The sequence below is a fragment of the Nilaparvata lugens genome, chromosome 5 (assembly GCF_014356525.2).
Source record: "Nilaparvata lugens isolate BPH chromosome 5, ASM1435652v1, whole genome shotgun sequence".
NCBI lineage: Eukaryota > Metazoa > Arthropoda > Insecta > Hemiptera > Delphacidae > Nilaparvata > Nilaparvata lugens.
Genome location: NC_052508.1, coordinates 65,520,774 through 65,532,841, shown reverse-complemented (window position 1 = coordinate 65,532,841; position 12,068 = coordinate 65,520,774). Strand labels below are relative to the sequence as shown.

The following is a 12,068-nucleotide window of genomic DNA, read 5'->3' as shown; positions in this document are numbered from 1 at the left end:
ATAAGAATTAGATAAGACAATATATTCATAATAATCGTTATAAAATTTGTTACATGCTAAGTAGTGACGAATTAAATCTTATATTCTTAATAAATCTTAAATTTTTTTTAATCTTATATTTTTTTATCTTATATTTTTTTAATAATGTGAGGTTAGAAATATTGAGTAGCATGGAACTGAAGTAGTGACAATGAGCTAGAAAGTCGTAAGGTCGAGAGACTGGAGTATCCTCGACTGGAGTCGTACGATTCGAGTCGAGGTAGTGTGAGTTGAGCCTAAGTTATAAATAACGAAGACGTTGCTAAGTGGTGTTTGGAGCAACATACCTTAATTACATTAAGACACATGTTTACGACATGCTTTCCACTAGTACAATAGTCTCTAGCTCTTGAATAGCACTTCAAGGCATTCGATAAATCGCCACAGTCGAGGTGATGGTCGCCGAGGTCGTCGTTGCCTCTGCGAATGCTCTCCTTGATCGAGTTGCTCTTGTAATTTTTCAAATCCAAGTCGAGCTTCTCCAGCTTGAGTGCGCCCTTTTTGTTCTTGTTCTCCACCCATACCATGTCCATGGTCGGCAGGTCCTGAATTCCACCTCCGGCGATATCCGGTAGCGACACCGTACTGAAAGTTCAATTTCAATCATAAAATATTGATTTATATCAATGGTAAAAATACATTGAACTGAAAATATGTTTATTCAGAATCATGTACAGATACATAGGAATAGTGTCAATATTCATTAAGACGAACAAAACATAAAAAACAATAATTCAAAACAGCCATAAAACTTCAGTCAGATCTGTAAACTCTTGAAGGGATTATAATAATCATTATTATATATGAGGTCCACGTTATAATGACAGTATTTAATTAACAATGCACTTGCTATCCTTGTCTATCATTCAACAAAGCAGATAGCGCTATCTCTTTCTCGCTTTGCTTTGTGTCGCTTGAATAGTGTCAATATTTATTAAGACGAACAAAACATAAAAAACAATAATTGAAAACAGCCATAAAACTTCAGTCAGATCTGTAAACTCTTGAAGGGATTATAATATATAATGAGGTCCACGTTATAATGACAGTATTTAATTAACAATGCTCTTGCTATCCTTGTCTATCATTCAACAAAGCAGATAGCGCTATCTCTTTCTCGCTTTGCTTTGTTGCCAGATAGCCCTTACTATTTCTTATAAATATTTTCAGAGTATATTTCGTGAAACTGATGTTTCAACATTTTAGATAAGACAATAATACGAATTAGATAAGACAATATATTCATAATAATTATTATAAATTTGTTACATGCAAATTAGTGGCGAATTAGATCTTATATTTTTAATAAAATATGGTTAGAAATGGAGTAGCATGGAACTGAAGTAGTGACAATGAGCTAGAAAGTCGTAAGGTCGAGAGACTGGAGTATCCTCGACTGGAATCGTACGATTCGAGTCGAGGTAGTGTGAGTTGAGCCCAAGTTATAAATAACGGAGACGTTCCTGAGTTGTGTTTGGAGCAACATACCTTAATTACATTAAGACACATGTTAACTACATGCTTTCCACTAGTACAATAGTCTCTAGCTCTTGAATAGCACTTCAAGGCATTCGATAAATCGCCACAGTCGAGGTGATGGTCGCCGAGGTCGTCGTTGCCTCTGCGAATGCTCTCCTTGATCGAGTTGCTCTTGTAATTTTTCAAATCCAAGTCGAGCTTCTCCAGCTTGAGTGCGCCCTTTTTGTTCTTGTTCTCTACCCATACCATGTCCATGGTCGGCAGGTCCTGAATTCCACCTCCAGCGATATCCGGTAGCGACACCGTACTGAAAGTTCAAATTCAATCATAAATAATATTGATTTATCAATGGTGAAAATAAATTGAACAGGAAATATGTTTATTTAGAATCATGTACAGATACATATAGTGAGGTCCACGTCATAATGGCAGTGGAGAAAGATAGTAGACAACGTTGCCGATCCTCTGTCTTATCAATGCCTTCTAAAGACGGTAGCTGATACAGGTTTATTGATGTAATATTAACCGTTCATTCTCGTTTACAATAATTAGCCTAATTATAATTTATTAAGCGAGAAATTATATTTTTCAATAATTTCATAATGAATTTTTATAGTTAAGATGAACCAATAATAACCAATAACCAATAATAACCAATTATAATAACCAATTAATAATTACCATTAATAACCAATTATATTTTATCAAGCAAGAAATTATATTTTATAATAATTTAATAATGAATTTACATAATTAAGATGAAATATTTTGTTAATTAATTATTAATTCAACATTGTTAAAGGACGATCTGGCAACATATCAAAGCGAGAAAGAGATAGCGCTATCCGCTTTGTTGAATGATAGACAAGGATAGCAATATCATTGCTAATCAAACACTGCCATATAACGTTGACCTCACTATAGTAGATATCACTATTGAATCACTTTAAGATCACCTTATAATATTCAAGTTATCATAAATACTTATACATTAAGGTATGATTGCACAAACGCCTGTTAAATTTCAACCATGAATAAATGCCAATGGAACCAATCAGAAAACGTTTTGAATAGAAGACTCCTCTGATTAATAATTCTCGTGGAATTTAATGACGGTTGAAATTCAACAGGTTTTTGTGGATTCGTTCCTAAAACTTTTGCGAAGCTAATGGCATTTAATAATGGAACAATTTACATGCGTTTTATTCATTGGGCCCGTTCTGTATACATGGGATGTGGTAAATTGTCCGATTCACAATTTACCAGGTAAAAAGTTCCGCGTTCCATGGGAAGAGTTTTGAGAGATTCTGTACCAGAAACCAGTTCCATTTCCAAATTCCTGCCCCACAGTCGAAGCGTGGTAAATTGTCCGGCCTGGATAGTTCCAACTATCTGAGCTCTCATTGGTCAATTATTGTAGTCTGCTTGCTTCTCTACGCATGCGCTGATAGTTTGTTTACAATAGCATAGCCATAGAATACATAACCAACAATATGATGTTTGATAACCATTCATTAAATGGATTTTTCTCTATAGAAAATTAGAGTAATGGAATAAAAGAAATGCACACTTTTCTAGACGGTAAGTTTGTAAAACAGCCTTTCTTCATTCACACAGCTAGTAAACGATACAATTTGGTGTGAATCAACTTTGTAAGTGCGTGCCAAAAGCTTGAACCAACGATTTTGAAATGGCGTTCCATGGGAAAATTTTGCACTAGTCACGTAATGAAACAGTTAACGATTGGAACTGGAACAATTTACTGTACACAGAACGTACACATTGTTTCAGTTTTATAAAAAATAGACGCACAGGTGCACCAAGTGTTACTGCAAGACTTGTAGGTTCAAAAAATTGAGATATTATCAATAAATTATTATTGAAAATTAAACTAAATCTAAGGAAGCGTTCCAATAAATTATTTCAAATAGATTCTGAACGGAGAATCAACATTTTCTCACCTCATTACATCCTGCAGTTTTCTATGCAGCTGTTGATACAACATGACATTGAATGTATCCATGACTGCAGAAATAGCCATTTTCAAAGCATCTATCCTCAATGAAGGACAGTGATCTGAAATATATATGAGTCTGTACAGCTTGGCCAGTCCATAGCATGTCATGTAAGTGACAAACGCCCTTTTAATAGAATATAATAGATATTACTAGAATAGATGTACATAATTGAAATATTCTAATACATGGACTTGACAGATGAACCAAGACGACCAAGGTCCAAACCTCACGAAGCGTTTTTTCATGCGTTTTCAGACGAGTCGCAGGGCAGGAAATTCTCCGATTGGCTGATTCCTGAATGCCAACCCAATCAGCTGGTTTTCAGCCAATCGGATAACTTCATACCCTGCCGACTCGTTCGCCGCCAATGCAAAAACGCTTGAAAAAAGCTTAATTTGGCTTGGAACGAAGGATTTGCATCTTTCAGTCTTGCTAGCACTACCTGACCGTGGGTTCGAATCCCGCTGGTAAGCATGGACGTTTGATCATCAGAAGAGGAGAATAAGTCAGAAGAGGAGAATAATCAAATCTGAAAAAGGTTTCAGCACCCAACCCTCCAGGAAGAAGACCCCATGGGAGACCCGGACACAGATGGTGGCAACAGGTTAAGACTGACATAGGCTAGAAGATGCTGAGGAACGAACTACGTGGAGACAGTTCGTTGGTGCGGCCGAATATCAACTTAGATTGTAGATAGTAAGTAAAGAAGCATTGTTCACAGTAAAGCTTTATGGTGTAGTTCACCTAGCAGAATTATATTCCATCTAAATCTTTATAAAATCTTTATATATAAAAGCGAAATGGCAGTCACTCACTCGCAGAACTAAAAATCTACCGGACCAAAAACGTTCAAATTTGGTAGGTATGTTCAGTTGACCCTTTAGAGGCGCACTAAGAAATATTTTGGCAATATTTCAACTCTAAGGGTGGTTTTTAAGGTTTAAAGTTCGTCTTTTAGCATGTATATTCTTCTTATTCTCTTAATTATAATTGAAAAATGTCCATACCAGAATGTTAATATAGAACTATAATCTAGAGAGATTACCTCTTCGAAACAGTTGTTGAATTGGCAACTAAATTAATAATTTTGTCAGGTTGGCATTAAGTTGACTTTGTTAGGTTGGCACCAAGTTGAAGATAGAAATGCATTTATCGCGGAAAAATTGACTGGGCACTGCTACTTCAATCAGAACTATTCCTGGGAATATTATATTACTAGCCGTCAGGCTCGCCACGCTCGCCATATCTGTTTAGCGAGACGTTTAGTCTGGACCCCCGACTGGATCGTCCTAACAAATGATAAAAATGCTCAAAGGAAAAATGCAGGCGAGCGAAGCGAGCCTGCTGATTCCATTCTCGGATAATTCAGTCGGGGGTCCAGGGGGCGGAGCTTGACGGCTAGTACGTTTATATAACTCGACTTGAAGAAATGTTTTGATAACATTATTTACCGCCGGAAACATTTCCATCACATACAATTCAAGTAAAAGATTTCAATAATATCAAATACCAGAATCTTACTACAACATGTAAAAAAAGTAATTGAACCAAACTAATTGAATGTAAAATGTTAATAACAGAAAAAATCTTATACTGCTAACTATCATTACCAGAGTTGGATTTTCGACTAGGTAGGGATCTTCCTCGGTGTTATCATTATCTTCTGGCGGAATATCCACCACCATAGGCTCGGCAGCATTCTGAAATCAATAATAATTTATGAAACAAGTTCACTACCATAATTAGAGAAACGGTGAACATATTTTCAACAATTATACAAGTAAGCATCACCCTCTCAATAGGAGGGTTGGAGTAGTTGGAGTAGAACCACCTGTTCTCTTGAAAGCAGTGGAAAACCAAGCGGAATAGTTGAAGTAGCAACTTCATATTATTATACTAATATCGGGGACCGAGCTTTGCTCTGGAGTACAAAGGCATGAACAAATTATTACGAAAGAAGAAATCATAATAAAATTCATACAGAAATGTTCCATCTAATCACAGTAAATTGAAATTTTGAGAATTGAGATTAATTCCCAGAGGAATGCAAAAATTTCCCTCACAAAGGCCCAGTTGCACTAAAGCCGGTTAAATTTTAATCCTGATTAACTTCACGTGAACCAAATCAGAGAAGACCATTTCAAAAAGATGGATCTACTGGAATTAATCAGGATTGAAAATAACCCGGCTTTTTGCAACCGGCACTAAGTACCTCATTGAATGATTACAAAAGTTAAACAGCTGAGTCATAATTTTGATACAGTCTCACACACATGAACTCGCTCACTCACTTCCATCACCAAAAGACGACGAAATAATTGTTATCAGCTGTTTTTCCAAGGGTGAATAATAATTATCCTTTTAATGTCCTTCAGCGAGTTTTCCCAGGGATGAGATCTAGTGCAATCGAATCTTTATATTAAAAACCTACTATGTTCTGAATTTCGTAAGAATCGTTAAGAGCCGTTTTCGAAATCCATTAAACATAAATAACCAGATATAAAAATAACGTTTAATAGTATAGGATTAATAATCCAGCTGATCTGTGATTTGTTGAAAGAGGGTAGTGTGTTCCTAAATCTGACAAGGAAATAAGAAATTACATTAAATCCCGAAGACAATAATTATTCTGAAAAAAAACAATTAAAAAATCATGCTATAAGAAGAAATTATGCGATTCTCATTGCTCCAACAATTATTATTTGCAAGTAAAGATCTGGAAATTGAGATCATTGATAAGAAGTTTATAATTTGTAGCACTCTCGATTTCTACTCAAAAACTAAGCTATAATGAATAATGATTAACGGCATAACTTTATTAAGCGTTTTTTCAGGCAACAGCCCAATCACCTAATAGGAGAGCTTCCTGTCATGCCGACTCTAAAACGCCTGAAAAACGTTCAATATGCTCTGGCCCGTTCTTCGGATTAAGACAAATATTTCTAAAAGCTATTTGATAGTTTTATGACACATGCTTTTGACATATACATTATATTTATGAGTATTCTTACAATAAATGTATATTTCAATCAAGTATGGTAGGTCAATAGCTGTGGAATATCCTAGAGCCTTATCATAATCACACCTTTTTTACGGATAACATATGTAATATATAATTAACATCCAATAATAAACTAAATTGGGTTCAAGCTAAGTAACTATTTTTCAATGGAAAAACACCAGGTTTAAAAAAATAAATTTGGAATTAAATGGATGTAGGCTACAAAATTTAATCAATTTTGTAAAAATTCATAAACATTGAGGGGTCTTATTAAACTTAATTTTTTACTACTATAGGTATCCGTTCACTTTAAATCATACGTAATTTTTACATAAATAGGCCTATATAAAATTATCATAGTTCTCATATTAAGCTCTAGTGAGATTTACGCTTTCGGCTTCCAAGTCATAAATTTCATAGGTGAGCATTGGTCTCGTTTCCTTTACACCTGCTTTTTTATCCATTTAATAAGCGATAAAGGCTGATTAACACAAGTTTACTTCTATAAAAACCTAAATACAAAAATGTAATTCTTGTAGCCCGTAACCTAAGCTGAAAGCTATGCAAAAATAAAGTCATATTGACTGAGATATAATTGGGAAAACTGGTTTTCAAATGCGTCGTTGAAATTCCTGATAGATCAATATGTAAATTAATTTAAAAATATTATTATTAGTTATCAAAGTTTATATTCATAAAAAGATGCATTGCATTTGCAAACATCACAATGAAAGTAAGGTTAAGGGAAATTACCTGCAACATTACAGCTAAGTTTGGAGGTAGGGGCATTCTCCTCTACACTCACGCCACAATTTCACTCCCTGGGACGGAAAAGTAGAATTAATACAATTTAAATAAACTATTTAAAATCGAAATTGTTTAAATATTTCTTCCAAACTCCGGTGAGGAGCACGGAGCGTACGGAAAACAGAAGCTCTGATCAAATAGTTCGTCGCTGATTACTAGATATCGTTGTTCGTTAGCAGAGAAAGATAAGAAACGAATAATTTCATATATTTTGAGAACATTATTTAGGATCTGGATTTTGTAAAAATATGTTTGATAATTGTATTTTACAAATTTTGAAAGTCTTATCCAAAATAAAATAATAAATTATCCAACAACCAACATGAATAACAAAGTCTGGTTTGGGAGTACAAGTGGGTCGACGACAACCTATGACAAATTGGATAACGACCGACTGGGTCATATTCCTGAGTAGTCCCAGTCTGCCGTGCACTTGAGTCACGAACGCCTAAAAATTTAATAACATTTAATTATATCTATTGATAATAGTTTTATGAAATAATTTTTGTAGAAATAAACTAGCAGTTCCTGTACTTTAATGTATATGATCTAGTTTAGAACAGTAGCATACTTTTATTGTTTGTAAAGATTTTTTTGACATATTAATAAATTTATTTTATTTTATTCAATTAGGTACTATACCTTCAATTGCTTCCTGAGCGGGATCAAGCCTAATCCGTTCCTGGCTACTGGCGCGGTAAGTTTTTCAAGTTTCTAATAATTAGTGTAAGTTTTACAATCATACAAGTTTCCTCACCTCAAGAATGCAACTAGGCTACACAGTTATTCTGGTTTGCTAGTATTATGAGTCTTGATTTCTTTGAAGATGCTCAGTTTAGTTTCAGAACTGGGACATCCTCAACACATCAGGCAGTAGAAAAAGTGGTTTACTCCATAATGATTGATTCTTTATCACAAATGACAATGTATGCCAGTTCTTGCAAGACCCACTGCATACTAACAATACATTTTAATTAAAACAAATGAAAAAAATAACGTACGGTATTCAGATCAGAGAATAAATATGTAGGTGAGTAGATAACTTCTAGAAACAAAGAATAGAACCTAATTGTTATAATATACAAAATAGAAGTAAGAATACACCTAAAATTCTATCAATACTAAGTCAAAAAATGTGAGTGTTTTTCACTTAAAAGTTTTATTAAATACGTTAGTAATAATACAAGTAAATAAAATGACGTTTCTAAACAGATACACATACACGCTCAACGAAAACCATTGATAATAATAATGGAGTTTTATTGATTGCACTGGTATTTTACACTTTTAAAATGTGCAAAAAATAATAAGTCATCCGACATTAAAACAATAGTTGTTCATGGAGTTCTACACTAATTTATTTAGGCCACCTGTATTTCATTGACTTGAATGATTTGTCATCTACAATGCTGGTAGACTTGAGCAGCGGTTTTATGCGTGTGAATTTCTTGCTTGGGCGTGTGTAATGGGAAGTGCGAGAGTGATTCATGAGATGATCAAACGTCCACGCCTATTCGACGGGATTCTAACCCGCGACCAAGTAGCAATAGCAGACTGAAGGGTGCAACGCCTTAGTCATCTCGATTATCCTGGCCGGTTTCTCAGTGGTCGCGCTGATAAGCCATCGCTTAGTATTATTTAAAAACACAATATAAGAACATGAAGTACCGTTTATTTAAAATATTTTATAAATATTTCTGTGGGTAGATGACACAAGTTGATAAGTCACATTTTTGACCATATTGAGTTATGCATATGGTTGTGTTCAGAAAAATTAGATCTATAAGATGGTATAACTAAATATGTTGTACCTTTTTAAATAGCTGAGATATAGACCTTGCTTAAGCCTGATACTGCATTTTCTTCCAAACCCAAGTTGACAAATATTGATAAGTACATATATCTCAACACTCTTCTACCGGTTTGTATTATAATCCAATTATCAAAAGATGACAAAATTTGATAAGTGTATGTACTGGTAGGCTATTATAAAATCTGAAAATCAATAACCCATATTGAGAACTACATAACCCATACAACTTTGCAAACAGTTCAAGTTTGGTTAACTTGATCAATACTTGTAAATAATATCAATTAATTTTTAAAAAATATATTCAAATTTCTATAAAATCGATTTTTAAGATATTCCCTATACTGTTACATTGTGATTTGAAACATTTGGCAGATGGCAAAACATGATATCTCTGTCATCACTTGCAAAAATTCTCAATAGTTAATTTAAATAAATTGTTTTATCCCTTGATATTTAAATAGTCGAGGATCAGCTGATTATATTAGTGTAAAATGGGTAAGACTATTTAAATAGTCGAGGATCATCTGATTATATTAGTGTAAAATGGGTAAGAAAAAATATTATAGATAATGTTTGCAGCTATGCCAAACTTTCAAATTGCTCTCCTGAAAAGTTTACAAATCATGACTTATCAGCTTGTGTCATCTACCCACAGATTTCAAAAGAACAAAATAGTTTTGGCTTTAGGCCATCAAGCTATCGCATAGATATGTTAAGATGTTAAGAATCATACCCCTGATACTCCCAAAAATCGAGCATACATAGAAATGTGTCATTTTATACCCTAGATCTGATAAATAGATTAAATAGCATCCACTGCCCACCTAATCTGGGGGATCTGGAACTTGTCAAAAAATCTAAATGGTCGAACAGAATAGACATGCAGCCTGCAGTAACAAAAACAAGACACAGGAAAATAAAACATTTAACAATTCATGTAGAGTAATGATCAATGTACTCTTCCTTTGTGTAGAAAGCACTCTTGGAGAAATCTATTTTTAATTTAGTTCTAAACTCGCGTTCATTCATATTCTTTATGGAATCTGGTAAAATATTATTCACTGTAATTGGATGCCAGAGCTTCTGACGCCTCTCTAATAGAAAGTGGAGCGATGCATATCATCTCTCAAGTGTTTATTTCTGGTATTATGAAAATGAATATCATCACCACAAGTAAAGTAACATTGATTTCTCTTAACAAAACAAAAGGCCTTCAGAATGTAGACACTAGGTAAAGGATGAATTTTAAGACTTTTGAATGGGGTCTACAGCTATTCCTTTGTGACTCCCCAACCATTACCCTAATAGCCCATTTTTAAATCCTGAAAACTTCAACAGAGTCAGATGAACTACCCAAGAAAACTATTCCATAAGACAGTAATGAGTGAAAAAGACCTCTCTAGGGGATTCCAGATTGAGAAATTGTTTTAATGACCTTAACATAGCCACCTCTAATACAAGGCCCTGGCCTACGATATTGTAACGTCGCAGTGTAGGCCTAAAATCTAATACATGATTGGTGAAAACGATCAGCTGGTATTTTTTAAAATCTTTTTCACCAATCATGTTATAGATTCTAGGCCAACGCGGCGACGTTGAAATATTGTAGACCAGGGCCTTGTATTAGAGGTGGCTATGCCTTAACGCATATAGACAATTTCAAAATCTGGAATCCCTTAGAGAGATCTATCTTGAAGTCAAATGAAACCAGCTTTCATGTCTACATAAGCTTTCAGCTTGTGTGTGGGATGACATGATCAAATATTCATCCCCCTCGCGGAATTCGGACCCACGACCAGGCGGAGCGAAGCAGGCTGAAGTTACCCTAGACGATTCGGCCACGCCAGCCGGCAATTTCAGTACATAAATGTGAAATTCATCAAGAATTCCAAATTGTTTTGTCAAATCACACTACACATCTCCAATAATAGACACAATTTTCTTTCAATCACTGTTCAGGATTGTGAGCTTAAGATGTTTGTTAAAATATACAATAATTCCGATGTAAAATGTCCAACAACTGTAGGAAATTGATTGTTTTTGAAGAGTTATTGTGGTATTTCTCCATAATGAAAAAATAAGACACAGATGTTGTCAATACCACTTTCATTTTGTTTTCACAAAAGGACCATGGTTTCGGGGCTACACCTGCCCCATCCTCAGACTGGTAACCAGTCTAGCTGAGGATGGGGCTGGTGTAGCTCCCAAACCATAACCAGTCTAGCTGAGGATGGGACAGGTGTAGCCCCGAAACCATGGTTCTTCTGTAAAAACAAAATTCAAGTGGTATTGACAACCAACGTCTGTGTCTCATGTTTTCAACTGTAGGAAACTTGAACCATCAAGAAGGAATTTGAAAAATCGATAAACCTTCTTCTTCTTTTTTCCTTTCTCTCTGCCCCGCTTGTGCCTCACAGCGTCGGGGTAGCCTCGGACCACCGCCTCCAGTTGTCCCGATCCACAGCTAGCCTCCGCATCTGCCCCACCGTCTTTCCTCTCCCGATCTTATGTGCTCTTCATACGAGTACCTGGGCCGTCCTCTCTTCCTCCTACTACTCACAACCACATTTGCATATTGTTTGGCTTTCCGTTCATAATCCATCCTCTGTATATGACCCCACCATCCTAATTGTCTCTTATCTATAACTTCTTTTATATCCTTCATTCCAATTTCCTCCCTGATCCGTTCACTTCTTATTCTATCTTTCAACGTTCTTCCCGCCGTTCTTCTGTGGCACTTCATTGCAACTGCCCTAATTCTGCTCATTTGCTGTGATTTTAAGGGCCAACTTTCCACTCCGTATAAAACTATAGGCTCTATGATGCTTTTGTATACACCATTCTTCACTGTGGTACTCACTTCTTTCTTTCCAAAAATACATTCTCTTGTACCATAGAAAGCCCGACTAGC

General features: G+C 35.2%; 1 protein-coding gene across 1 annotated transcript in view; it reads right to left on the bottom strand.

The window, feature by feature from the left end:
* Positions 1-7,493, bottom strand: part of LOC111043653 (COP9 signalosome complex subunit 1) — a 28,957-nt gene extending 21,464 nt beyond the window's left edge. Inside the window, 2 exon segments of the mRNA XM_039429062.1 lie at positions 5,147-5,236; positions 7,291-7,493. Of these exon segments, the coding sequence (XP_039284996.1) occupies positions 5,147-5,236; positions 7,291-7,326 (126 nt within the window). The 5' untranslated portion in view covers positions 7,327-7,493.
* Positions 7,494-12,068: the final 4,575 nt, after the last annotated feature.